Source organism: Saprolegnia parasitica (genome assembly GCF_000151545.1).
Source record: "Saprolegnia parasitica CBS 223.65 unplaced genomic scaffold supercont2.18, whole genome shotgun sequence".
Classification (NCBI taxonomy): Eukaryota; Oomycota; class Saprolegniomycetes; order Saprolegniales; family Saprolegniaceae; genus Saprolegnia; species Saprolegnia parasitica.
Genome location: NW_012156412.1, coordinates 98,143 through 124,708, shown reverse-complemented (window position 1 = coordinate 124,708; position 26,566 = coordinate 98,143). Strand labels below are relative to the sequence as shown.

The 26,566-nt window shown below is 58.5% G+C and overlaps 10 protein-coding genes and 1 non-coding gene across 11 annotated transcripts; 8 read left to right on the top strand and 3 right to left on the bottom strand.

Moving 5' to 3' along the window:
- The first annotated feature begins 1,389 nt into the window (after window positions 1-1,389).
- Window positions 1,390-2,181, top strand: SPRG_05869 (hypothetical protein). Its single transcript, XM_012344446.1, has 3 exons — window positions 1,390-1,719; window positions 1,765-1,948; window positions 1,994-2,181. The coding sequence occupies exons 1-3, from the start codon at window positions 1,417-1,419 to the stop codon at window positions 2,143-2,145; spliced, it is 639 nt and encodes a 212-aa protein (XP_012199836.1). The 5' UTR covers window positions 1,390-1,416; the 3' UTR covers window positions 2,146-2,181.
- A 130-nt stretch (window positions 2,182-2,311) lies between these two features.
- On the top strand, window positions 2,312-14,751 carry SPRG_05868 (hypothetical protein; the record flags this gene model as incomplete). Its single annotated transcript, XM_012344445.1, has 6 exons — window positions 2,312-4,846; window positions 4,888-5,526; window positions 5,556-5,627; window positions 5,673-11,414; window positions 11,444-13,243; window positions 13,270-14,751. The coding sequence occupies 6 exons, from the start codon at window positions 2,312-2,314 to the stop codon at window positions 14,749-14,751; spliced, it is 12,270 nt and encodes a 4,089-aa protein (XP_012199835.1).
- A 112-nt stretch (window positions 14,752-14,863) lies between these two features.
- On the top strand, window positions 14,864-16,342 carry SPRG_05867 (hypothetical protein; the record flags this gene model as incomplete). Its single annotated transcript, XM_012344444.1, has 2 exons — window positions 14,864-15,472; window positions 15,497-16,342. 2 exons carry the CDS (start codon window positions 14,864-14,866, stop codon window positions 16,340-16,342), a joined length of 1,455 nt encoding a protein of 484 aa, XP_012199834.1.
- Window positions 16,343-17,182: 840 nt separating this feature from the next.
- SPRG_20054 (hypothetical protein) lies at window positions 17,183-18,467 on the top strand. Its single transcript, XM_012344615.1, has 7 exons — window positions 17,183-17,272; window positions 17,321-17,352; window positions 17,412-17,837; window positions 17,881-17,974; window positions 18,037-18,141; window positions 18,195-18,276; window positions 18,323-18,467. The coding sequence occupies exons 1-7, from the start codon at window positions 17,207-17,209 to the stop codon at window positions 18,418-18,420; spliced, it is 903 nt and encodes a 300-aa protein (XP_012200005.1). The 5' UTR covers window positions 17,183-17,206; the 3' UTR covers window positions 18,421-18,467.
- Window positions 18,468-18,812: 345 nt separating this feature from the next.
- Window positions 18,813-19,233, bottom strand: SPRG_05864 (hypothetical protein; the record flags this gene model as incomplete). The annotated part of the gene is made up of 1 exon (XM_012344443.1): window positions 18,813-19,233. One exon carries the CDS (start codon window positions 19,231-19,233, stop codon window positions 18,877-18,879), a length of 357 nt encoding a protein of 118 aa, XP_012199833.1. The 3' UTR covers window positions 18,813-18,876.
- A 329-nt stretch (window positions 19,234-19,562) lies between these two features.
- SPRG_05863 (hypothetical protein) lies at window positions 19,563-21,216 on the top strand. Its single transcript, XM_012344442.1, has 6 exons — window positions 19,563-19,651; window positions 19,703-19,734; window positions 19,780-20,359; window positions 20,404-20,517; window positions 20,565-20,646; window positions 20,689-21,216. The coding sequence occupies exons 1-6, from the start codon at window positions 19,583-19,585 to the stop codon at window positions 21,192-21,194; spliced, it is 1,383 nt and encodes a 460-aa protein (XP_012199832.1). The 5' UTR covers window positions 19,563-19,582; the 3' UTR covers window positions 21,195-21,216.
- A 430-nt stretch (window positions 21,217-21,646) lies between these two features.
- Window positions 21,647-22,471, top strand: SPRG_05862 (hypothetical protein). The gene has a single exon (XM_012344441.1). The coding sequence runs from the start codon at window positions 21,675-21,677 to the stop codon at window positions 22,398-22,400; it is 726 nt and encodes a 241-aa protein (XP_012199831.1). The 5' UTR covers window positions 21,647-21,674; the 3' UTR covers window positions 22,401-22,471.
- A 387-nt stretch (window positions 22,472-22,858) lies between these two features.
- On the top strand, window positions 22,859-23,619 carry SPRG_05861 (hypothetical protein; the record flags this gene model as incomplete). Its single annotated transcript, XM_012344440.1, has 2 exons — window positions 22,859-23,532; window positions 23,571-23,619. The coding sequence occupies 2 exons, from the start codon at window positions 22,859-22,861 to the stop codon at window positions 23,617-23,619; spliced, it is 723 nt and encodes a 240-aa protein (XP_012199830.1).
- A 309-nt stretch (window positions 23,620-23,928) lies between these two features.
- On the bottom strand, window positions 23,929-24,001 carry SPRG_30081. Its single transcript has one exon. It is a non-coding gene; the product is annotated as a tRNA-Arg (tRNA).
- A 322-nt stretch (window positions 24,002-24,323) lies between these two features.
- Window positions 24,324-25,563, top strand: SPRG_05860 (hypothetical protein). Its single transcript, XM_012344439.1, has 3 exons — window positions 24,324-24,492; window positions 24,537-24,755; window positions 24,798-25,563. Exons 1-3 carry the CDS (start codon window positions 24,339-24,341, stop codon window positions 25,478-25,480), a joined length of 1,056 nt encoding a protein of 351 aa, XP_012199829.1. The 5' UTR covers window positions 24,324-24,338; the 3' UTR covers window positions 25,481-25,563.
- Window positions 25,524-26,561, bottom strand: SPRG_20053 (hypothetical protein; the record flags this gene model as incomplete). Its single annotated transcript, XM_012344614.1, has 2 exons — window positions 25,524-25,960; window positions 26,009-26,561. 2 exons carry the CDS (start codon window positions 26,559-26,561, stop codon window positions 25,524-25,526), a joined length of 990 nt encoding a protein of 329 aa, XP_012200004.1.
- Between the last annotated feature and the right edge of the window lie 5 nt (window positions 26,562-26,566).

The window sequence follows — 26,566 nt, the reverse complement described above, 5'->3', positions numbered from 1 at the left end:
GCTGATGGAGGACACGGACTTTGACAGCGACATTGAGGTGGGTCTCGGTGAACCACCAGCACCGCCCGACCTGGTCGCGGCCGCAGAGCTCGAGGCAGAACGCAAGGCTAACGAGGCGCTGAAAGCGCAAGCCGACGACGCAGCAGCCCGCGCCGCATCGAACGAGCTGCGCCTTGAGAGCAAGATTTTGAAGCTCATGTCGACCATCAGCGATCTCTCGGCCAGCGTCAACGCGCACTCGTCGGACAAGTCGGCTCTCGCAGAGGCCAAGACGAAGCTCCAGGAGGAGACGACGAACCTCGCATCGCGCGTAGCCGCTTTGGAAGCGTCGCTGCAGACACAGCAGACACAGGCCAAGAGCGACATGAAGGCGCTCGAGACGCGGGCGGTCGCGGCCGAAGCCGCCCAAGAAGCCAACGCGACAACGAACCGTGAGCTGCAAACCACTATCGAAGGGCTCTCGACAAGCGCACTCTACCGACGCACCCAAGAGCTCATGAAAGAAATCCGGGACCTTGAGGCTCAGCTGCACCGCCTTGGGCACTAGCGGCTACAGCGTATCGAACTCTGTAAAAATTGCATGTTTCATTCATACCCGGCCCACGAATAATCGCCTTGGATGGATTCGCTCAAAACAAGTGTCCTCAAATTGCAGGGAATGGATCCTTGCAATAGGGGCAAGCGGGGCGTCCCTCAAACGATACCGTCAAGATCCATTAATTACGTCGACCGAAAACGTGCCGGTGGAAGCAAGGCATAGATGACTGCTTTGGTTTTCACAAAATACTTTGATTCACAACTTGTTTTCTGTACGTGGAGCCCACAAATATCGATGGCTACGCAGCCGCGGATCGATCGTGCCATTGCAGTAGACGTACTACTTCAACCAAAGGACAGATGGCAGGAACGTTTTGCAGCTTTCGAGGTTGTGGCCCAAGAACTCATCAATTTCGCAGTCCTTGAGGAGAATGCGAGCCACTCGCCCTCTTCAAGTACGGTATTCGTGCCCTTGAGCGCAGCGGCGCGGATTGCTCTTTCTCGAAGCGCGCTGTCTTGGCTGCTTCATCTTCGTTGGCGCGCACTATCGCATGGCTCTTGCAGTCGCTCGCCTGGCGCGCGGGGTTCGCGGGCTCGTCCTCGTTGGCATAGACGCGTCAATTCTTCTCCAGGCGCGCCGCTTTGGCCGCTGCATCGTCGGGCAGACGTACGATGCGTCGCGTTATTTCGGTTCAACGACACCTTGGACGCCGTCCTTTTGTGTTTTGCGTTGCGAAATGCCTGCTTTTTCTGCACTTGGCCAATGAGACCGTTTTTAGCCGCGGGTTTATTTTGCCCACTGCAGAGACGGCCAGTGGGCTGGTGTCACCAGAAGGTTCTGAACTGTTACCAGTGTTTATCAAGTGACGATTTGCACAGATGCCCCATGCGGTGGTGCCTCATGGACAACGTCGTCTCGGTGGCCCTTTGAGCGACGAGACAGTCCGTGTTTTCAACGTCCTCGCGACGGCGCCGCTCCGCCAGAAGCTCCAACGGCTCGAAGCTGACGGCGCCCAGGCGACGCACCACGATACGAACGCCGCCGATGGCGAGACAAAGCGCCACGAGGAGATAAACCGCCTTCGAGGCGAGCTTGTTGCGATGTCGGTGACCCCTTCCGGAGCTATTTCGACGGCAGGGCTTGCAATCGTGTGCAAGGAGCTGCAGCTGGCCTTGACCAAAGTGATATAACAACGCCGATATGACGAAGCCTACTGTGCATCGTAGGCCGAAATCGAGCGCGTGATCTGGGAGGTCGACGAAGACATGGACGGACGCATCTCGTTTGCTGAGTTTTCTGCCATGCTCGAACGCTGCAGTCGGGACAAGCACGGTCTTGAACCGTGCCAATTGATTCCGCTGGTCGAGTTCCTCTCTTGCGACCCGAGCGCAACGCCACACCGCGTCTCACGTACTTATCTCCCGCCGTGCAATGGCGCTCATGTTACTTGTGTAGTCGACGAGCTCTGCAAGCGCCGTCTTCGGCGAAGTGCTACCGTGGAACTCGAGAAGCGCCTTAGGACGCTCGACACGCATGGCGACAATTCAATCTCGCTGCAGATGTACTGGGATACCATCAACGCTGACGTGCCCAAGCCCGTCACCTAGAATCGAGTTGACGATGGTGCGTGCGTTAAACGAGTAAAACCGAAAGGTGTGGCGGAAGATCGTGTCGGTTCGCTCGACCAATCCGAAGCCGAGGATTAATTTTAGCCAATCCCAATCGAGATTGCACATTTGTTTCGACGAATCGCATCAAGGGTCAACTCGCTCGATGGCGTTCCAAGCCCGGCACCGCTGGATCATCCAGAAGCTCCACCTCTGCCTTGGCTTCCGCGATGAGGGCGAGGTCGAGGAGCTCATGAAGGTGAACAACATCATGGAGACGCTCTCGGTCTTCTTCTCGCCGTCGGGCCCGTCCAAAATCTTCTTCTACTACCAAGTCCGGCAGTACGACGTCGTCGACGGCGACTCGCGCGTCTCGGACAACGCCTCCGACGCGTCCAGCCCCAAAGACGACCGAGATGCATTGAGAGCGCCCGAGCTCTTCATCACCGACGGCGAGACCGAGCCGCTCCTCGCGCGCGCTGTCTATTTCTTGAAGAAGCACAAGCCGCCGAAGCCCTCGATCGTGCGGCTACCCCGCACAAGCATCTCGGCCGCATCAGCGCTCTCCGATGACATTGCACTGCTCACGACCATCAACCCTGCGACAGCGACCGACGGCATGCTCGAGTTTGGTGTCCTCGACAAGTCGGTGCTTGTCACCATGGAAGCGCTCTTCTCCCAGCTGTATCTGCCGCTGCTTCACGCCCGCGACGAGAGCGAATGGGGCCAAGCCGACGTCGAGTGCAAGAACGAGTTCCTTCATGGCATGAAGGCCTTCATCACGGACGTCCAAGGCAGTTTAAAGACCATGAGCGCGGGCCTCGAGCTCCGAAAACCCGACAAGCGCTACGACCCGAACGACTCGCGCAACCTCTCGCGCTTTGCCAACGACGAGTGTGCGGTCGTGCACTTTGTGGACCTCGTGCAAGACTGGTGCCGGCAGACAGAAGCGTACTTGGACGACAGCGACCAGACGCGGTGGGAGTCGAGCGAGTCGGGGCCAGACACGGAGCTCGAGTACTGGAAAGGCCGGCTCCAGCGGCTCACGGGCATCACCGAGCAGCTCAAGACCAAGGAGTGCAAGATGGTCATTGGTGTCTTGACGATCGTGACCAAGCAGCACGAGAGCAGTTTGGACAAGCAAAGTGTCTTTTCGCTGCTGCGACAGTGGAAGCAGATCGATATCAACATCACCGAGGCGACGAACGAAGCCAAGGACAACGTCAAGTACCTCGCTACGCTCGAGAAGTTCATCGAGCCGCTCTACATCGGGTCCCCCAGCAGCGTCATTGATGCGCTCCCCGCGCTCATGAACGCCGTCAAGATGATCCACACGATCGCCCGCTACTACAACACGACGGAGCGCATGACCAAGCTCTTCATGAAGATCACCAACCAGATGATCGTGCTGTGCAAGAGCACGATCGTCGGGACCGACCCGCCCGAGTACATTTGGACCAAGACGCCCGAAGTCCTTTTAGAGAACCTCGAGACGTGCCTCCGCCTCAACGAAGCGTACCAAGAGCAGTACCGGCTCACAAAGGACAAGCTGCTCACGATGCCGAAAGGCAAGCAGTTTGACTTTAGCGAGACGCAGATCTTTGGCAAGTTTGACCTTTTTTGCCGGCGCGTTATCCGGCTCATTGACATGTTTTCGACGATCCACCAGTTCCAGTCGCTCGCCGAGCACTCGCTCGAGGGCATGGGATCGCTCATTGCGACGTTCGAGACGATCATCACCGAGTTCAAGAGCCAGAAGCACGACCTGTTGGACTTCCACAACAACAAGTTTGACCGCGACTATGTGGACTTTAACGTGCGCATCTCGGACCTCGAGCTCTCGTTCCAGCACTTTATCAACCAGAGCTTCGAGTCGATCACGAGCATCGAACAGTCGCTCAATTTACTCAAGCAGTTCCAAACGATTCTCCAGCGTGAGAATCTGCGCAACGACCTCGACTCGAAATTTACCGTCATTTTCCACAATTACGGTCTCGACCTCACGACGGTCCAAGAGATTTACGAAAAGCACCGGCACGACCCGCCGATTGCGCGCAACTTGCCACCGGTCGCGGGCAACATTCTCTGGTCCCGGCACCTCCTGCGACGCATCGAAGAACCGATGCGCAAGTTTGAGAGCAATCCGAGCGTGCTCGCGACCAAAGACTCGAAAAAAGTCATCAAGACGTACAACAAGGTCGCGCGGACGCTCGTCGCGTTCGAGTACCTCTGGTACGAAGCGTGGTGCCGGTCCATCGACACGGCCAAAGGCGGCCTCCACGCGACTCTCATCATCCGCCACCCTGAGACCACCAAGCTCTACGTCAACTTTGACAAAGAGATTCTCCAGCTCATTCGCGAAGCCAAGTGTTTGGATCGGATGGGGATTGACATTCCCGAGAACGCCAAGATGGTCATGCTCCAAGAAGACAAGTTCAAAAACTACTTCAACGAACTCACATACACGCTGCGCGAGTACGACCGAGTGATTGCACGCATCATCCCCATGACCGCGACGCTCCTCAAGCCCCATCTGGAAGATATCCAAGCCAAGCTCCGGCCGGGCATGGTCACGCTCACGTGGACGAGCATGAACATTGACGCGTACAAGCTCCAAGTCCACCTCGGTCTCCAGCGGCTCGAAGAGCTCATCCACAGCGTCAACGACATGATTGAAAACCGCGTCGAGAAAAATCTCAAAGTATCAGTCTATCAATGCAGCATGGCACCAAATGCGTCTAGGTCGTCTCGAAAGCGGTGCTCGTGTGCCTTCCAACGGACCAATCGTTTGCACTCGACGACTTTGTGCGGATGCAGGAGAAGCACGTGGCTGCTGCCACGAGCATGCTCGCGGCCAAAAACACAGAAATCGAAAACGCCGTCGACGACGTCCTCCGGCTCATTGCGGACTTTACCGTCGACGCGCCGGATCCGAAAATGAGGCTTCTCTCGACGAGCGCGTTGCCAACGCAAGTCGTTGTCGACGTGGACGCCCAGCACGCCTTTCGGAGCCACTACAAGACGCTGCTGTACCGCGCGCTTTTGAATTGCACCAAGAACTCACTCAACGCAATCAAGAAGCGCGTGTGCTCTAAAGCCGGCACGGGCTTCCTCTTCCTCGAGCGACCTTTCTTTGAAGTCGACGTTCAATTGAGCGTCCCAAGTGTCCGGTTGAGTCCGAGCCTCGAGGACATTCAGCGCGCCATCAACCGGTCCGCAGTCGTCGTCCTCAAGTGCTCCAAGTCGCTCTACACGTGGGGGCAGCAAGATGTCTTCCCTGAGAGTTCGCGCGTCACGTTCTTTGACCGGCTGGGCTGCGACACGGAGATCATCAAAGTCGCACTCTTGCTCACGGGCGCTCTCCACGGCACCAAGAACCAGGTCCACGAGTACCTCAGCGCGTTTAAAAGTACGACTGGCTCTGGAAGGAGGACATGGAGTTTCGGTACAATCAATTTATCAAACGCAATCCGTCCATTCAGGTTCGACGGCGTCGCCTCCAACTCCATTTCAAACTTATGCTATAGGACTTTGAGAACGAGCTCAAGAACTTTATGGTGGTCGAGGCCGAAATCAACGCGATTGCGCCCGTGCACAACATTGCCGCGCTCTCGCTCAACACGAAAAACCTCAAGCTCCAGCTCCGCAACGAGTGCCGGCAGTGGAAAGTGCAGTACTCGGACCGCGTGCACCAGCAGGCGCGGTCGGCGCTCACGAACCTCTCCGACTACATTCGACTGACAACGACCAAGCTCAACCGGGACGTCGAGTCCCTCGACTCGCTTCGCTACGTCATGCTGGTTCTAAAAGAGGTGCGCGAGCGTGAGTCCTCGATCGAGATGGAGATCAACCCGATCTTGGACATGTACGACATGCTCGAGCACTTTCTGCCGGGCGGCTACATGGACAAGGAAGAGATGGACCAGAAGAGCGTCGTGCGCTCCACGTGGCGCAAGCTCGTCGACTACGCCGAGGAGGTCACCGACAACCTCAGCGAAGTCCAAGGCAAGTTCAAGAAGCAGCTCACAAAAGATGTCAAGGAGTTCCAAGCCGACGCAATCTCGTTCCGGGCCGAGTACAGCACGAACGGCCCAATGGTGAGCGGTCTCAAGCCGTCCGAGGCGGTCGAGCGCCTCGGCCGCTTCAAGGAGCTTCTCGCCCTGCGCGACCGCAAGCTCGAGGTGTACGCCGCGGGCGAAGAGCTTTTTGGCATGCGGCCGACCGAGTACCCGGAGCTGACCAAGACGCGGAAGGAGCTGGCCCTCCTCGACCAGCTCTACGGCTTGTACATGGACGTTGTCCAGACCATGGAAGGCTATCGCAACGTGCTCTGGAGTACTGTGCCATCAACGCTCGACGACATGAGCAGCAGCATTGCGATCTTTGACGAGCGCTGCAAGCGCATGCCGCGCAAGCTCTGCGAGTGGGAAGCCTACCGGCTCTTGCGCAAGGATATTAGCGACTTTGTGGATGTCTTGCCGCTTGTTCGTGAGCTCAGCAAGGACTGTATCAAGCCCCGTCACTGGGTCGAGATCGTCAAGATGACGGGAACGCCGCTGCAGTACGAAAGCGACGCGTTCCGCTTGAAGGACCTCCTCGACGCCAAGCTCTTGACGACCAAAGACGAGATCGAGTACATTTGCGACTCGGCGCAAAAGCAGCTGCAGATCGAAATGAAACTCAAGGACCTCAAAGAAGCGTGGGCCGCCGCGTCGTTTGAGTTTGGCGAGTGGAAATCCCGCGGCATTCCCGTGCTCAAAGGCTTTGTCGGCGTGATCGAAGATCTGGAAGAAGCCCAGTTGCAGCTCCAGGGGATGCTCAGCTTGCGCCACGTCGTGCCGTTCAAAGATCTGGTCCAGGCCAAGCTCACGCAATTGAGCGAGACCGCCGATGTGCTCGAGCTCTGGGTCAAGGTGCAAACGCTTTGGATGTCGCTCGAGTCGGTCTTTACGGGCGGCGACATTGCCAAGCAGATGCCGATTGAAGCCAAGAAATTTGCCAAGATCGACAAGGACTGGATCAAGATCATGACCAAAGCCAACGAGACGAGCAACGTCGTCGCGTCCTGTGCCAACGAAGCCCTCAAGAGCACGCTGCCCATCTTGTACGGCGAGCTTGAAAAGTGCCAAAAGTCGCTCGAAGGGTACCTCGAGCAGAAGCGCATGAAGTTCCCGCGCTTTTACTTTGTCTCGAACCCGTTCTTGCTCCAAGTGCTCTCGCGGGGGTCCGACCCGGCGCTCGTCCAGCAGTATTACGAAAAGATCTTTGACGCGGTCAACCGCGTGCAGCACGACAAGATCGAGACGCGCAAGATCGTCGCGCTTAAGTCGATCATTGGCAACGACGAAGAGACCATTCCACTTCTCAAGCCTGTCTTGACCGACGGCAACATTGAAGACTGGCTCGGCGCGCTCGAGAAAGAGATGTTTCTGACCATGAAGTCGCTCTGCCGCGACGCGGCGGCCGACTGCATGACTCTGCCGCTGCGGGAGTTTGTCAACAAGAGCTGCGGCCAGTTTGCCCTCCTCGGCATACAAGTGCTCTGGACCGCGCAGAGCCAAGACGCGCTGACGCGGTGCAAGACGACGAAGGGCATCATGGGCGAGACGAGCAAGAAGCAAGCGATGCTGCTCTCCGAATTGAGCTCGTGGTGCCTCACGGACCTCGGCACGAAACTCAACCGGATCAAAATTGAGACGCTCATTACGATCCAAGTCCACCAACGCGACTGCTTTACGGAGCTCAGTCGGCTCTTTAAAGACCGGAAAATCCAAGACGCGACCGATTTCGAGTGGCTCAAGCAGGCGCGGATCTACTGGCGCGTGGCGCCGGCGTCCGACCGCTTTGGCCCGGACGCGTGCCTCATCTCGATCTGCGACGTCGACTTCAAGTACGCCTACGAGTACCTCGGCTGCAAGGAGCGCCTCGTGATTACGCCCCTCACGGATCGGTGCTATATTACGCTCTCGCAGGCGCTCGGGATGTATCTCGGGGGGTCGCCGACGGGCCCCGCGGGCACGGGCAAGACGGAGACCGTCAAAGACCTCGGGCGCACCTTGGGCATCTATGTCGTTGTCACCAACTGCACGGACCAGCAGCGGTTCTTGGACATGGCCAAGATCTTCAAGGGCCTTTGCCAAGCTGGCTTTTGGGGCTGTTTCGACGAGTTCAACCGGATCGAGCTGCCCGTGCTCTCGGTGGTGGCGCAGCAGGTGCTTGCGATCACGAACGCCAAACGCGTTCAAGCCAATAGCTTCATCTTCCCTGGTGACACCCAAGTCATTCCGCTCAACGTCGATGTCGGGTACTTTATTACGATGAACCCGGGCTACCAAGGCCGACAAGAACTGCCCGAGAATCTCAAAGCGCTCTTCCGCGGCGTCGCCATGATGGTGCCGGACCGCGAAATTATCATCAAGGTCAAGCTCTGCTCGGTGGGCTACGACAACTTTGGCGACCTCGCTCGCAAGTTCAAGACGCTCTACGGCCTCTGCGAAGAGCAGCTCTCGAAACAAAAGCACTACGACTTCGGCTTGCGCAACATTTTGTCCGTTTTGCGCACGGCCGGACAGACCAAGCGCGCGAATCTGGACGCGAACGAAGAAATGTTATTGCTGCGGACGCTGCGGGACATGAACGTCTCCAAGCTCGTGGCCCAGGACACGCCGCTCTTCCTTTCGCTCCTCAGAGATATCTTCCCATCCGTCGAGACGCCGGCGAGCGGAAGTGCGCAAGGCCCAGTCGCCCAGCTCGTCGTCCAAGTGCTGGAGAAAGCCAACAAGGTGCCGCATCCGCCGTGGACGCTCAAGGTCGCGCAGCTCTACGACACAACGCTTGTGCGGCACGGCATCATGGTGGTCGGGCCCGCGGGGACGGGGAAAAGTGAGATGTTTAAGGTTCTCCAGTCGGCGCTCGCACTGCATACGAAGACGCTTCACCGCCAAGTGCGCATGAACCCCAAGGCCATTCGCGCCGAAGAGATGTTTGGCGAGACGGACAAGCTCAGCGGCGAGTGGCTCGACGGCGTGTTTGCCTCCATGTGGTCCAAATACAACGACCGATCGCGTCGGGATGTGTCGTGGATCGTCTGCGACGGGCCCGTCGACGCGATTTGGATTGAAAATCTCAACACTGTGCTCGACGACAACAAGCTATTGACGCTCGCGAACGGCGATCGCATTCCAATGACCGACAATTGCAAGCTCATGTTTGAAGTCGAAGACCTACGCAACGCTTCGCCCGCGACGGTGAGCCGCGCAGGCATCATCTACGTGAGCGAGACGGACCTCGGGTGGTCCCCGCTCGTCGAAGGTTGGCTGCAGACGCGCCCCGATAGCCAACGACCTGTGCTGCGCGGCCTTTTTCTCAAGTTTATGGGCGAGTCGTGCGGCAGCTCCCCTGGTCACCTCTTCAAGTTTTTGAGCAAAAGCTGCAAGCCCGTGCTGCACGTCTCGCGCGGCGCCATGGTCGAGTCGTGCCTCCATTTGCTAGCGAGTGTGATCGCGTCGGCCGAGCTCAGCGAGTCGGCCGAAGTCGAAATCGAGCTCGAGCGGCTCTTTCTCTTCTCGCTCGCGTGGGCAGTCGGCGGCTTGTACGAGCAAGACGACCGACAACGGCTCAGCGACTACCTCGCCGAGCTCACCAAGCATTTCTTTCCCAAGCAAGCCAAGACATCAGTATTTGACCATGTCGTCAACCCAACGTCGCTCGAGTGGGAGCGCTGGAACCTCGAGCCGTGGGACGCCCCTTCGTCGCTTATCGATCTCGACATTTCCAGCCTCGTCATCCCGACGGTCGAGACGACGCGCTGCTTGTACTTGCTGCAACAAATCAACGCCAAGCGCCCCGTGCTGCTCGTCGGTGGCAGCGGCACGGGCAAGACGTCGGCCGCCCAAATGTACTTTGAGACGCTCGACGCGGACACATCGATCGTGAAAAAGATCATTTTCTCGAGCGTGAGCTCGCCCGGCGGGTTCCAGCAAACGTTGGAGGCGGACTTGGACAAGCGTGGTGGCAAGAACTTTGGCCCAAGCCACGGCCGCAAGATGACACTCTTTCTCGACGACATTTCGATGCCTGCGTGCAATGCATGGGGTGACCAGCCCACCCTCGAGGTCGTGCGCCAGCTCATGGAGACGTCCGGGCTTTGCTTCCTCGATAAGGACAAGCGCGGCGACGTCAAGGTCATTGAAGACCTCTACTACGTGGCGGCGATGCCGCACGCCAAAGACGGGAAGAACGACATTCCGAACCGCCTCAAGCGCCATTTCTTCGCCTTCAACCTCCTCGTGCCGTCGCTCGATGTGATTGATGCGATTTTCGGGCAAATCGTCAAGTGGCGCGTCTCGTTCTTGGACGCCAAGAAGGACAAGCCCATCATCGACGTCGCGTCCAAGCTCACCAACACGACGATCCACGTCTGGAGCTTCATGCGCAAAACGCTGCTGCCGACGCCGCAGAAATTCCACTATATCTTTACGATGCGGGACCTCGCACGCGTCTTCCAGGGCCTCTTGCGCGGCTTCGAGATGGTCACGACGGACAAGTACCTCGTGAAACTCTGGCGGCACGAGTGCGACCGGCTCTTCTGCGACCGCCTCACGACGCTCGACGACAAGGCCAAGTTCCGCGACGAGCTCAACGCGACGTCCGAGAACCTCTTGCTCAAGCCCGTCGTCGCCACGGGCAAAGAAAAGGTCAGCAAGGACGCGTCTCTAACCGAGCTGCCGAACGCCCCCGCGCTCTTTGTCGACTTTATGCGCGACGACAAGCGCGACGAAGACGGGCTCCTGCTCGAAGAGGCGCCCAAGCTCTACGAAAACGTCATGTCGATTCTCACGGTGCGCGCGCGCATGGAGAGCCTCCTCGAGGCGTTCAACCGAGACAACCCATCCAAGAAAATGGCCCTCATCCTCTTTGACGACGCGCTCTTCCACGTCCTCCGCGTCGTGCGCGCGCTCGGGTTGCCCAAGAGCCACATGATGCTCGTGGGTGTCGGCGGCTCGGGCAAGCAGTCGCTCACCAAACTTGCGTCCGTCCTCGCGCGCCTCCAGCTCTTTCAGATCACGCTCACCAAGGCGTACAACACATCGTCGTTTCTGGAAGATTGGCGCCAGCTCTTCAAGTGGACAGGGCAGCAAAACAAGGGCGTCGTCTTCCTCTGCACAGACAATGAGCTCAAGGACGACTCGTTCCTTGAAATTCTCAACGGCGTCTTGGCGACGGGCGAAATCCCAAATTTGTTTCCAAAAGACGAAATGAATTTCCTGGTCTCGGACCTGCGCCGGCCATGCTTAAGGCGCATCCGTCGACGCCCGACACGTACGAGCACCTCGTCAAGTTCTTTTACGAGCGCGTCAAGACGAATCTGCACGTCGTGCTCTCCATGTCGCCCGTGGACCGGCGGTTTGCCGACCGCTGCCGCAAGTTTCCAGCGCTCGTGTCGGGCTGCACGCTCGATTGGTACCTCGCATGGCCCGCCGAGGCGCTTGTCGCGGTGAGCAAAGGGTTTCTCGACGATTTTAGCATCGAGTGCGCGCCAGCCGTCAAGGACCAGCTCATTGCGCACATGGGCTGGCTCCACGACGCCGTGATCGACGTCTGCGCCGAGTATTTCGAGAAGCGCCGGCGCCATGTGTACCAGACGCCGAAATCGTACTTGGCGTTCCTCGACTTTTACAAGCAGCTGTATGCCACCAAGATCCGCGAGATCCACCGCAGCGAGAGCAGCGTCAACCTCGGGCTTCAAAAGCTCGTGCAAGGCGCGGCCGATGTTGAGAAAATGAAGGGCGTCCTCAAGACAGAGGAAGCCAAGCTCATCATGGCCGAGCACGCGGCGAACGCGATGCTCGAGAACCTTCAAGTCAAGTCGATGGAGGCCAAGAAGGAGAACGATATCGTCGGGAAAATCAAAGAACGCTGTGAACGGGACGCGGCCGTGATCCAGCGCGAGAAGGAAGACGCGGAAGAGGACTTGGCGAAAGCGCAGCCGTTTTTGGACGAGGCCGAGCGGGCCGTCTCGAGCATCAAGCCCAACGACCTCAACGAGCTCAAGAAGCTCGCCAAGCCAGGCGACATTATCAAGCTCATTTTCGACGGCGTCGCGCTTCTACAAATGTACCCGCTCGCCAAAGTCGAGAAAGCCCAAGTCACGCTCAACAAGAAGAGCGTCGACTTTATTCTCGACTCGTACGCGAGCGTCAAGCAGGGCATGCTCAGCGACACGCGGTTTCTGCAAAACGTGTTTCACTTTTCAAAGTTTGAGAAGGACAACATCAACGACGAGACGATCGAGCTCCTCCAACCGTACTTGGACCTCGAGGGGTTTAGCCCCGCCGCGGCGAAAAACGCGTCCAAAGCCGCCGAAGGACTCTGCACGTGGGTGATTGCCATGACCAAGTACCACCACGCGTCCAAGGTGGTGAAACCCAAGCTCGAGACGCTTCGGGTCGCCGAAGGCCGCCTCGAAGCCGCGCAGGCCGACTTGCGTCACGCGCAAGAAAAGCTGATTGCGTGCCAGAGTGTCCTCCAGTCGCTGCAAGACGACTTTGAGCTGCAAATGGCCGAGAAGGCCAAAGTCGAAGAGAACGCGCTCGCGACGCGCAAGAAGATGGAGCAAGCGACCGCGCTCATCCAGGGCCTCGCGGGCGAGAAGAAGCGCTGGACAGATGAAAGCAACCGGTTCGCCGACCGCAAGGCGCGCCTCGTCGGCGACTGTGCAGTGGCGTGTGCGTTTGTCAATTACTGCGGCCCGTTCAACAAGGAGTACCGAGACGTCTTGTGCAAGATCAAGTTTCTCAAAGACCTGAAAGACCGCCAAGTGCCGGTGACAGCCGACCTGCAGCTGACCAACTTCCTTGTCGACCTCGGCACGATCGCCGATTGGAACGTCGAGGGACTTCCGGCGGACCCGCTCTCGACCCAGAACGGGATTCTCGTCACAATGAGCAGCAAGTACCCGCTCCTCATTGACCCGCAAGGACAAGGATTGAACTGGATCCTCATGCGCGAGGCTGGTCGACTCCCATCCGTCGGGCTCGTCTCGATCAACCATCCCAAGCTGCGCGACCACCTCGAGTTTAGCGTCACGGAAGGCAAGGTGCTTGTGCTGGAGGTGTCGAGCAGGACATGGACCCCGCCATGAACGCAGTCTTGGAGAAGAACGTCATTGTGAAAGCCAAGTCCAAGTACATTCTCGTCGGCGACAAGCTCTGCGAGTACAACGACGCTTTCTTGCTGTACATGACGACGCGACTGCCGAACCCGCACTTTTCACCCGAAGTGCAGGCCAAGACGATGCTGGTGGACTTTACCGTCACGCAAGACGGCCTCGAGGACCAGCTGCTCGCCAAAGTCATTCAAACCGAGCAAAAGTCGCTCGAGGAGCAGCTCACGCGCGTGCAGTTCGACGTCAACAGCAACACCAAGGCTCTTCTGAGTCTCGACGCGCTCTTGCTCGAGCGGCTCGCGTCCAACAGCGGCAATCTCCTCGACGACCTCGAGCTCATTAGCGTCCTCGCGTCCACAAAGGCCAAAGCCACCGAAGTCAACGACAAGCTCCTCGCGGCCGCCGACATGAAGCTCGGCATTGACGAGAAGCGCGAACAGTACCGACCGGTGGCAACCCGGGGCAGCGTCTTGTACTTTAGCCTCGTGGACCTCTCGCTCGTCAACTGCATGTACCAGACGTCGCTGGACCAGTTTCTCGTGCTCTTCAAAAAGGCGATGGACGTGGCCGAGCGCGCGACGCTCACCTCGAAGCGCGTCGCACACATCGTCGACGCCATGACGTATCTCGTCTACCGCTTCATGAACCGCGGCATCTACGAGAAGGACAAGCTCGCGTTTCTGCTCATGGTCACCTTCAAGATCTTTGTCGCCGCCGACGTGCTGGACGCAAGTGACGTCTCTCTCTTTGTCAAGGCCGGCGCGACGCGAACGAGCGAGAAGGCCAAGCCGTTCCAGTGGATGTCGACACCCGCGTGGCTCAACGTGCTCCAGCTCAGCCACGAAAAGCCCGTGTTTCGCAACTTGGTCGCTGACATTGAGCGCTCGGAAGCCGCGTGGCGCCGGTGGTACGAAGAGAACGCGCCCGAGGTGGCCGCCGTACCCGAGTACGAGACAGTGCTCTTCCACCCGCACAGCGCCGACGCCACGACGCACTTTTACCGCCTCTTGCTACTGCGGTGTCTCCGCGAAGACCGCACGATCTTGGCAACGCTCGAATTCATCAAGCTCGTCGAGCATATTGATATCAAGACGAAAGAGTCGGGTGCGATCACCAAGCTGCCGTGCATGGGCCCCAAGTACGTCGAGGCCGTCACGGACACGGTCGAGAGCATTTGGGCAGAAATGGCCGCCGACATTCCGGTCCTTTACCTCTTGAGTCTGGGCGCCGACCCGACGGATGCGATCGAGACGCTGGCGCGCAAGAAGCGGCAAACGATCCAGTGCATCTCGATGGGCGAGGGCCAGGAAAGCATGCGTCCCGAGCCATGGCCAACGGCATGCTCAACGGGTCGTGGGTCCTCCTCCAAAACTGCCACTTGGGCCTCGCGTTCATGGAGTCGATTCCCGACACGCTCGTCAAGAATAAGGAGACGATGAGCTGTGACTTTCGGCTCTTCTTGACGTCCGAGCCGCATCCGCTTTTTCGATTGCGCTGCTGCAAAAGGCCATCAAAGTGACCAACGAGCCGCCGTCCGGCCTTCGCGCCGGCATGCTCCGGTCGTACACGGTCGTGATCGACCAGGACAAGCTCGAGCGCATCGAGACAGCGCAGTGGCGCGCGCTTCTCTTCACGCTCTGCTTTCTGCACTCGATTGTCCAGGAGCGGCGCAAGTTTGGACCGCTTGGGTTTGCGATCCCGTACGAGTTTAACGCGAGCGACTTGACCGCGTCGATGACGTTTCTGGAGAAGCACTTGTACTCGAGCGCGACGTTGTCGTGGCCAACGATCCAGTACATGATTGCCGAAGTGCATTACGGCGGGCGCATCACCGACGACATGGACCGCCGCCTCTTCAAGAGCTACTGCGACGAGTGGCTGCATAGCTCGACGCTCGCGCCGAGCTTCTCGTTCAACCCCGAGACGCTCGTGGGGCACATTCCCAACGACTTTGTGTACGCCGTGCCCGAGAGCAATGAGCTCGACGAGTACCATCGCGTGCTCAATAGCTTCCCGAAAGTCGACTCGCCCGAGATTTTTGGCTTGCACCCGAACGCTGACTTGACCTTCCGCGTCAAAGAGGTGACGAACCTCCTCGCGACGCTCAGCGAGACGCAGCCCAAGACGCAGAGCAGCAAGAACGGGCGGACCCGCGAAGATGTCGTTTTGGACAAGTGCGACGAGCTCAAGGACAAATTACCCAAGGATTTCATCGACGAAACCTGCCTCGAGCTACTGACCAACAAGCACGGCGGCTTTGGCGTGCCCATGAACGTCTTTGTGTGGCAAGAGATCCAGCGGCTCCAGACGCTCCTGAGCATCGTGCGCAAGGTGCTCAGCGAGACGCAAGGCGCGATCAAGGGCGAGGTGGTCGTGACACCCGACATTGCCAACACGATCCACGCCATCTTTGACGCCAAAGTGCCGCCCTTGTGGCTGCACCGCGGCATGGAGGAGCTCAGCTGGGTCGCGCCGTCGCTCGGTCTCTGGTTTGCGGGCTTGCTCGAACGCCACAAGCAGCTCGAGCACTGGGTCGAGAAGACAAAGCCCAACACGTTTTGGCTTACGGGCTTTTTTAATCCCCAAGGGTTCCTCACGGCCATGCGCCAAGAGGTGACGCGGCACCACGTCAACGACAAGTGGGCGCTCGACGACGTGGTCTACCACACGGAAGTCACCGAATATGAGAAGCTCGAGCAGATCCGGCAGGCGCCGAAAGAAGGCGTTCTCATCCACGGTCTCGCGCTCGAGGGCGCGGGATGGCACAAGGGCAATGCGACACTTGTCGAGTCAGAGCCCAAGCGGCTTTTTGCGGCTCTCCCCGTCCTCTTTGTGACGGCGACGACCAAAGCCCAGAAGAAAAGTCGATCCGGCGACTATGGCCCGTACGGCGGCTTTGAGTGCCCCGTGTACAAGTACCCGTCACGGAACGACCGCAACCTCATCTTTAGCGTCACGCTGCCGTCGCGCGAGCACCGCCCGCTGCACTGGATCCTTCGCGGCGTCGCGCTCCTGTGTACGACAGAATAAAAAGAGAAAACTCAGATCTCAACGTTTCTACTTTTGCTTGGTGTTGAATTTGCACTTGTCGATGACGAGCGTACTTGTAATACAATGTACTGAAGCGCCGGCGTGATGGATACCTGTCCAAGCCGCATCCAACGAGCTCTGGTTCCTGACGAAGCGTCGTTGGTACCCACGTGATCCACACACTGATTACCGCGGAACAAGCACGACGTGGCGTGTGTACAGTGTACTGCGCCGCGACACCGCAGGCCTCGGCGCAGCCATCCTGCCCGTGTACCAAGGCGGCGACACGGACACCGGTATGCGCGCCTTGTACATCAAAGACGGCGCAACGAGGATCGTCATCACGTTAATACCAACGACCGACGGTAAAAAGAAAGGGCGCCATGTTGAAATAATGTACTGTACGAAGAGGCAGGCGGAGCGTTCGTGTGCCTGGGAACATTGAGGCGGTCGCAAGTAGTAGCTTGTGGGGATTGCGCGTGGGAAGCCGCATCGAACGTTGCCAGAGACAGACTCGCATGACGTGGGCGTCGCGTGCTTGGCACCGCACCGACCACGAGAACTCGCCGGTCTTTTCGCTTGCTTTTTTCGCGCTTCAAGAAAGTGCGCTTGTTGAGCTCAAGTGGTTGGCGATGAAGAGGACTCGACTCGCGGCGTCGGTCGGGAACAGAGTCGGCGGCGGCGTGGACACCTGCATGTTGAAGTGGTCGAAAGGTGTACCTTCAAGTTTCGCTGGCAGCACGCCATGGCGCCGCCGTCGGCCCTACGGTACGGACGCGCGAATTACTCACCGCCTGTCCTATACTTGGCGTTTGTATCTTCTTGTCCGGTTGCGGATATCCGGGCCACCGACTTTTTGCTAGCATGCTCGACGCGCAGCAGCTCGTGGACGAGCTCCAATGCGCCATCTGCCTCCACCAGCTCTTCAAGGTAGACTGCATGAGGCATGGTGCGGATGATGCTCACAGGATGCGCTAGCCGGCGACGCTCACGTGTGGCCACTCGTACTGGTGCGCCGATCCTCCTCCTCATCTCTCCTCCTCACGGCTGCTGCATCTCGTCCATCTAGTCGGCTCTGCTTGATCGACGCGTGCACGGGCCAGGACGAGACCTTCTCCAGCTGCATCTGCCCCATCTGCCGCGAGTCGATCGGATTTGAGATCTCCAAGCTCAGCGTCAACGTCGCGCTCTGGAACGTTGTCCGGCTCGTGTGCCCATCGACGCTGTGCGAGCGCGTCGAAGAGGCCAACTTCCAGCGTGCGGTCGCCGACTGCGAAAAGCTCGGCGGCAACACCGCTGCCGAGAGGCAAAGCCGACTCAGCGACTCGGCCGAGACGCCCAACGACGATGACGAGTACGACGACGACGACGACGAAGAGGGCGACAATGGCTACGACGACGCCTACGACGACGACGTCGAGTCGGACACGTACGTGATCGACGGCGAAGCACGCAGCATCGTCCGGGGCATTGTGTCGCCGGACGGCCGCTCGAGGTAGACGCCTTTTTATGACGTGGCGCGCGCTCACGCTGTCTAGCATTGCGCTCGGTATCGTGAGGTTCCCTGGCTGTCTACAGACCCACTGCTTGGAGCAAGAGTGCACCATCGCGATGCTGCACTCGACCGCTGTGGTACGCTGTGCCACCGTGACGTGTCGCTGGGCGGTGGATGCTGATGCTGATGATGGTTCTAGGACGAGAACGAGTTTCCCGTGGTCGTCTCAGAGCTGCACGAAGGATGGGTGCAACGCCGAAGCCCGCACCCGAGCTTGATGACGCTGACCGTGCTCAACCGTTGCGTACGTCGACTGCATGCATCGTGTTTCGCGCGCTCATGCTGGCTGGTAACTAGGACGAAATCGTGCTCGAACGCACATCGCTGCCCGTCGATGGTCGCGTGACCTTCCCGAATCTGTACGTGGACGGCCCGTCTGGTATGTACACCACGGTCCGTGGGGCTGCTCTCGATCTGCATTGTAGGCGAGTACGCCTTCCGCTTCTACGACCTCTTTACGGGCGCGAGCATGGAGGTCAAGGCGCTGCTGCGAGCCACGAGACGCGGCAGCCTCGTCGGCTAAAGAAGTTTGAGTGTATAAAGTAGATTAAGAAGCGCCATCGTCTGCACCTTGTCGTCGATCCTTCCTCGTACAAGTATGCGCTGTGGTGTCTCCCCTGTACGACCAGCTGTAGCGCCTCCTGACCGACCTACCCCTGTCCACAGTCGAATCGGACCGATGGAAGCGTCAACTAGGCGCCCTGCAACAGCGCAGGGTAGCGATCCACACGCAGCAGAGTCCACTCATCCCTCGCCTGTGCGTCTGCCGTCGAGTTGCAATCGCCAGCGGTGCGCTCGACGCTCGGCGCGGACAAAGGCTGCGGCCTCCTTGGCCACCTCCAATGATAGCTCGAGTCAAAGCGTACTCCTCTCGGCGATCCAGCAAGAGGCTCGCTGCTCGATGCATACCAGATGCTTCGGTCACAAGACATGAGGCTGAATAGACTTGTGCATCTTCATGTTGTCGATTGCATAGCGATTAAGCAATGGTCGGGCGCTGAACGCCACACTCGCTGCAGAAGCGCGCGGTCGGCGTCGCAAAGGCGTGGTTGCAGTTGGGGCAATTGGACGCGAGCTGCGCCGTCGCGCCATGCGTTGCCTTTTGCGTCTGGCCCGACTTGTACATGGAGTGGTAGTAGTTCATACGCTCGAGCTCTTCCTTGGCATCCGAGAGGAGGAGCGCAATGGCCTTGGCGTCGCGGACGTGGGCCTTGTCGCGGAACTTCATCTGCACGTACGCTCGCATCGTCGCGCGGTGCGTCTGCTCGGGGCAACGCGCTGCCGACTGCAAGCAGTGGCGGTAGACCTGTAGCACCTCTCTCCGCAGCGCCGACATGTGAAAATACGCGCTAAAGTCCCTGATTCACGTTAAAGAACACGCTAAAGTGGGTTCAATCGACGTTTCGAGAAGATAAGATGCGAGAGAATGGTCTTGACGTTGAAGGCAACAGATAGGCTATCGTACCACGCACAGAAGTGTCGCTCTCTGCCTACGCAAGGTCAACGCGTGGCTGGTGTCGCCGATGCGCCGCAGAGCCTGCGCTTCATTTGTCGTCATGCATGGTGGCGACCTATATAACTTGATGGGTTAAATTAAACCTCTATAATAAAATGTCCTGTCGGATTACATATGAATATGGAGGTTTCGCATTAGTTGCCAAAGATCCCGTGGAGATCGCAGCAAGATGGACGAGGTCCGGGCCAAGCTCATGGACGAGCTGCAGTGCATCATCTGCCATGAGCACCTCTACAAGGTACATCCCATGAAGGCCTCGTCGGATGCATGAGCTCTGTCGTGGGCGTAGCCGGTCTCGGCGTCCTGCGGCCACACCTACTGGTACGACGCTGCTCTTCCATCGCCTGCATGATGATCATGCGCTAGCCGGCTCTGCCTCATCAAGTCGTGCGACGCCCAAGACGGCAACCCGACCGAGTGCTTGTGCCCGATCTGCCGCGACCCGATCTGCATCTGCTTTGAGAAGCTCAACATCAACGTCACGCTCTGGAACGTCGTGCGCCTCTTCTACCCAAACGAGCGCGACGACGACGAAGAAGAGAGCGCGTACCAGCTCGCCAAGTCCAAGTACGAAGTCCGGCAGCGCGTTCGCGACCTGCAGAACGCAGCGGGTGCACCCCGCCCCGTCGATGACGGCGACGCGTCCTTTGACGACGAAGCCTTCTCGGACGCCGACGATCAGCATGGCGACGACGACGACAACCCGCATCAGATTCGAGTCGACCGTGTCCATGCTGAGGAGCTCCATATCGTCCGGAATGTCATTGTCGACGAAGACGACGAGAACGTCGACGGCTACCGTGCGATGCGGTTTGGATGCGGGCGACCGCGTGCGCTCACGGCTCTCCTCGATAGGATGGCCTTTGGTATCATGGACTTTCCCAGCGTGCTGGAGGCGTACACGGAGCATCAAGCATGCACGCTTGTCATTCTGCAGATGGAAGAAGTACGTCCCCATGCTTGCTGCGTGGCATGCGAGTCTTGCATTAGGACGAGGAGATCACGGAGGGATTTCCTACCTTTATGGCCGAGTCGGGCGAAGACGACAACCTCGTTGTCGCCAACCACTACAGCGAGGTCACGCTCACGGTCCGGGACGAGACGGTATACCATCCGAGTGCATGGAAGGATGCAGTGCGATGCTTGCGTAGCGTCACATTGTGCTGGAGCGTACAGCGCGCTGTCAAGCAGGCTCGGTGTCCTTTGAAGCGCTCCGCCTTGATGTCCCCGAAGGTAATCCGCCGCGCGAGACGCGTGTATACAGTAGTGATGTAGGGATGTACACCTTTTGTTTTCGGGACCTCGCCTCGAATGTCTTTATCGAGATCGAGACACTGGTTCGCGACGGTGTCAACGACGGGTACAGAATACGGTCGCCAGTGCGCCGCGCGGCCGTCTCGGGCTTGCTGCAAGAAGCCACGGACCGGTCGCGGCAGCGCGCCAGCACGCGCCGCGACTATGTGAGTGACGACGACGAAGGCTATGGCCATGAGAGCGACGACTCGTTCATCGTCAGCGACAACTATATCTCGGACGACGAGGTGGACGAACCTGCGTCCCGCGCTGCGGATCTTCGCGAAGATTATGACGAGGATGACGACGCGGACGAGGACGAAGAGATTGTGCAAACAACGAGCCGGAAACGCCCGCGCCTACGCATGCTGGACGACGACGAAGACGACGACGATGAAGACGACGACATTTTGCCGCCAGCCTCTGCGTCCAAGCGATCGCGACTGCTCGTGGTCGATGACGACGAGTCGAGCGCCGGAGAGGACTAAGCATCGACTATTTGTTTTGCAACGTATACGTGGCAGCCTGTCGTCATTCCATTCGAGAGACTTGACGTGGACTAGCGGCGCTTTGATTCGCTTGCAGCGCGTCGCAATCGCACAGGCCGTTGCCTCTCTTGCGTCGTGTCCATAGCAAGGTCCAGTGATCTAGTAGCTACAAACGACAGTGCGATGCATTCGGGTCAAGTGACGTATTCTGGACGCTCCGAGGTCCATCATGTATACTGTAGTTGGGCTTCACTTTTCGCTGCAGCAACAAGTTGTCGAATGGGCTCGAATGGTGCTCTAGACCGGGACCCGATCTTGAGCCTGACGATCTTGCAATGTGATTGGTAGAAATTGGCCAATGAGAATGCCTGATGCAAAAAATTGGCTGACAACCCAGCAGCACAACTCTGCAGCACGTTGCCGGCAGCTGCGTCACACGACCAAGGTCTCTACGACGCCAGAAAGAGCTCGTCTCGCAGCATGTCAACCATGCACTGCCTTCAAGTGCTGTTGGCGGTGCTGGCGCTCGCAGAGGCGCGCTGCTTTTGCCCCAAATACTGCCAGAATCCGCCGTGCAACCCCAAGTACTCGAGCTGGTGGCAGCCGCGCTCGTACTGTAACGACGTCGAGGCGCAAGCCGAGTGCACTCTAGCGAACGTCGCGATCACCGACATGATCGACTCGATGGGGCGCAACGCTGACTTGTACTTCTACACAACAGCGCAGCGCAGCGCGATGGCCCGCCCGATTGAGTTTGCGCTTCTCCGCAGCAAGCTCTCGGAAGCGATGGAAGCCAACAAGCCGATCGGAGACTGCAACTATGGTCTTGCGACCGCGACGCTCCTCGCCAACGTCGACGACGTGTGCTTCTCGCCAGAGCTTTTTCAGCAGTGCGCGAATGTCGCCAAGGCGGCCGAGCCGTACTTTCTCAACATCCACAACGCTCTGCGCCAAGGCATCCGCATCGACGAAGACGCAGTGCGTCTCGGCCTCGTCGATATGAACGGGACGCTCTCGCCTCTGGCCGCAGAGTTTGTCGACGTCGTCCGCATGCGCGGCTCCATCAAGCGAGCCGACATCAAGGTTCGCTGCCGCTCGTACGAGGCTCTGGCCGAGATTGTCACCAACGCCGCGTCGCGCTCGATGCCGCGTTTGGTGTTGATGGTTGCGGTCGTGCTGGGGGTGCTCGAGGCTGGGGGTGCTTGATCATTCGAGTCATTGTAAACAGCTACTAGTATACGACTAGTACAAACATAGTCTTTACAAATAGCATCGTCCTCGTCGTCGTCAATCGTTCGGCGCAGCCCATCGTGCTCGACCCGCAACGCTTGCCTTCGATTTGATCCTGCTTTCTCGACGCACCACAATTCAACCGCCAGCTTTGTGGGGGATGTCTCTTCCCTCGTTGCGTTGTTCACATGTATTGCAGAAGCTCACACTGAGCTCTTCTCGCAAGAGCCGTTTTGGCATTTTTTCGTGGCATTTGATAGAAAGGGGCGAAAATAGATTGAAGCAACAGTCCTGTCCATCGATGTACGAAATATATATCGTTCTGGACCCCTCAACCGCAACTGTTGACCAATCGTTGCCTGGATTATCGTTGCCTCTTAATTACCGGTAGCTGGTACACTACCACATTTTGCTTGCAGACACGAGCCACACGAATGGGCGCCCTGAGTTTTCTTGTCCTCGCCATGCTGTCGGTCAGCGTGGTCGCGCGCTGTTTTTGCCCCAAATACTGCCCCGATCCCCCGTGCAGCCCGAGTGCGTACGCCATGAGGCTGCCGCAGAGCTACTGCAATGACGTCGAGACACAGACCGAGTGCATGCAGGCCAACGCTGCGATCGCCGACATGATCAGCTCTATACCCCGCAGTGTTGACTCATATCTCGACTATATGGTGAAGCAAGGCCAAGTTCAATTGCAGACGCTCTTCCGTGCCAAGCTCTGGGAGGCTATCCAACTCGACAAACCGGTGGCCAACTGCAGCTACGGTCTCCTCACAGCGACGCGTATCGCCAACGTCGACGACGTCTGCCTTTCGCGGGAGCTCTTGACGCAGTGTGCTCGCGTGGCTGAAGCTGCTCAGCCGTATTTGCTCGACATGCACAAAGTGCTTCGGCAATTGATTCTTGCGGATCCGGAGGCCGTTCGACTCGGCATTGTGAATGCCAACGGCATGCTCAATTCCAACTACGCACATTACGTCGACAATCTTGTGGACGCTGTGCGCATGAATGGCGCCATCGAGTGGCCCGAGATCCACTGTCAGACGTACGAAGCGACGGTCGGCCTTGCCGAACTCGACAACGACCCGATGTGGCCGTTCCTCGTGGGGTCCATGCTGGGCGTTTTTGTTGGTGCGGCCGTCGGAGGGATCGCGGGTGGGCGGCCATGCTTGGGCTTCTCTACCTCGTTACTTGACTCTGAAAAAAAATTACGTGCTTTCTTGAAATGTTCGTTGCTAGGCAATCACTCGCCATCCAATCACTCGCCATCCATGCTTTGTCGCTAGCTTGATCAGCTTGTGCGAAGATGCGGAATGCCCCTCGTCGATCAATTCTGTGGGCTACTCATGGGTAGAAGAAGCGAGGGCATGTCTTGAGCCGTGGGTAGAATGTAAGCCAGCGGACCTATCGAAAAGGCGACAACATGAATAGTTGTTGCGCACTAGTGCGGTGGAAAGTTTACCAGTTTGACATGCTACATATCCCAGAATATTTTGCAAAAAAGTACTCGACGCGGGACTCGAACCCGCAACCCCCAGATTCGAAGTCTGATACGCTATCCATTGCGCCAGCCGAGCTGGTATATCTTCTGCTCATTATCATACATAGGGTCACCTATAAACGTTGAATGGGTACGGTATTGGTGGCTGAAGTCATTATTTGACGGTGCTGGCACGCAGCACCACACTCCGAAGACTACAAAAAGCAAATTAATGCACTTTGCAAATGCATGCGTACGCTTCTTTTGCAGGTTCTGCAGTGATGCTCCGTCCCGTCGGCGTGGTAGGATGCGGTGGAATATGTAGGGGGAGGTGCACGAATAAATGATGTGTGACGATCGTGTGGGACCCGGTGGGGGACCCTTTCCAACGTACGTTGGACTGTGGTACGTGGCCATTTGTCAATCGGATTGAAATGACGTCGACGAAAACCACGCGCTGGGGCATCTTGGGCTGCGGCCGCATCTGCAACGACTTTGTCATGGGCCTGCAGCTCGTGGCCGGCGCCAGCGTCGTCGCCTGCGCCTCTCGCAGCCTCGCGACGGCCCAAGCCTTTGCCGCCACGCACGGTAGGCCAACCTCCGAGCACCCTTGATGCGATGGCTGGACGTAGACATTCCGACGAGCTACGATTCGTACGACGCGCTGTGCGCAGACCCGCAGGTCGACGTCATCTACGTCGGCACACTGCACACGCTCCACCATCCGCACACGCTCCTCGCCTTGCGCCACAACAAGCACGTGCTCGTCGAGAAACCCATGTCGATGAACCAGCGCGAGGCCGACGAGATGGTCGCGCTCGCCAAGGAGAAGGATCTCTTCCTCATGGAAGGTACGACTGTATCGCCACGCATCATCTAGAAGCTGTGTGTAGCCATGTGGACGCGCTTCTTCCCGGCCGTGCGTCATGCGCGCCAGCTCTTGTCCGAGAACGTGCTTGGCGCCGTGCACGCGGTCAAGGCCGACATGGGCTTCGCGTTCCCTGCCAACGCCGACCGCATCTGGAAGCGGTCGCTCGGCGGCGGCGGCCTCCTCGACATCGGCATCTACCCGCTCGCGTTCGTGTCGATGGTGTTCCATGGCGAAGAGCCGGCGCACGTGCACACGGTCGGCGCAGTGTCGGCGGACGAAGGCGTCGACACGTACGCAGTTGTGACGCTGCAGTACGAGGGCAGTCGCTTTGGCACGATCCAGTACTCGTGCCTCGCCGATTTTGTCGAGGAAGTCGTCATCATTGGCGAGAAGGGCACTTTGCGCATCAACGCGCCTGCGCACGTGGCCGACGAGCTGACGCTGACACTGCACGGTCAGGCGCCGCAGCAGCTTTCGTTTCCGCACCCGACCCCCGCGCCGTCCAAGAGCAGCTTCAACTTTGGCGGCTCAGTTGGCTTTAAATTTGAAGCCGAGGCCGTCTCGCGCTGCATCCAAAACGGCGAGCGCGAGTGCGCCGAGTATCCGCTCGCCGAGTCGCTGCTCCTGTCGCGGGTGATGGACCAGGTGCGCAAGTCGCTCGGGGTTGTCTATGACGCCGACGAGCCGACGCAAAGCAACTTGTAAGCAGTCAACACCGATAGGAAGTAACTTGGGTGTTTGTATGTATCTACTGTCGCGGCGCGGCCTTTTTCGAAAGCTTTTGCAGTCGTTTGGCCTTGCGCGCGTCGAGCTTTTCCCGCTGTACCGGGTCCTCGGACGACGACGCATCGCTCCTCCGCGTCTCGCCTTGTGTCTCGAGGAGCGTGTCTTCGATCTTGCGACACACGGCGAGCTCCTTGGTCATGTCAAACGACCAGGCGCCGCCCGTGAACGCTTCCGCGACGAGGCCCTTCACCGCGGCCTCCCAGACGACAAAGGTATGCTTCTCGTCCAGGACAAAGGTCATGATGGCATCGAATGTGATGGGTTGCGCTGGCGCCTCGCATGGCGTTGCTTGCCACGACGAGAGCCGAGCGTGCTTGGCATTATGGAGTCCGAGCTCATCGAGCCACAGCCCAACGCGCTCGGAGACGCTCGAGTTGACACTGGCAATGTACTCGGCAACTACGGCATCCGATATGTGAGATACAAGACGAAGTATGCGACGCGGACTCGTGCTCGCCGTGAGCTTGGCAAAGCTCTTGAGACAGTTGGCGAGGTCGGCTTTGGTGTCGAGCAGCTTGCGTCGCTTCGGACCAAACTGGTCGCGCATGACCGCTTGAAGACGCAGTTCAATGTGCTTTTCTTCGTCGGCGGTCGCTTGGCCTTTCTGCGCGTCCGAGAGACGCTGCTTGAGCCGCTGAAGCTGGTCCGCCATGACAATCACATCGGCGAGCTTGACGAGCGCTGTGTGAAACGTCGAGTCGACAAGCTCCAAGAGCATTTGAAGCTCGTCCGAGAGAGGCGGCTTGGGCTTGGCCACGACGACGCGCTTCGAGTATGTGATCGTGAGCAACCGGCCAAGACGCGCGATGGCCCAGGTCGCAAGCATGACGGACCGAAGAGAGCGCGGAAAGCGATACGCAATCCATTGAACCGTGATGTTGAGTGTGCCCCGGGGTCGCGGCGAGAGGTACCCGTCTTCGTCTCGGAGCGTGAGCTCGGCGGCAATCGGCCGTCCGTGGTCGAGCGCGTCAAGTGGTACGACAGCGAGACCGCGAAACATCGAAC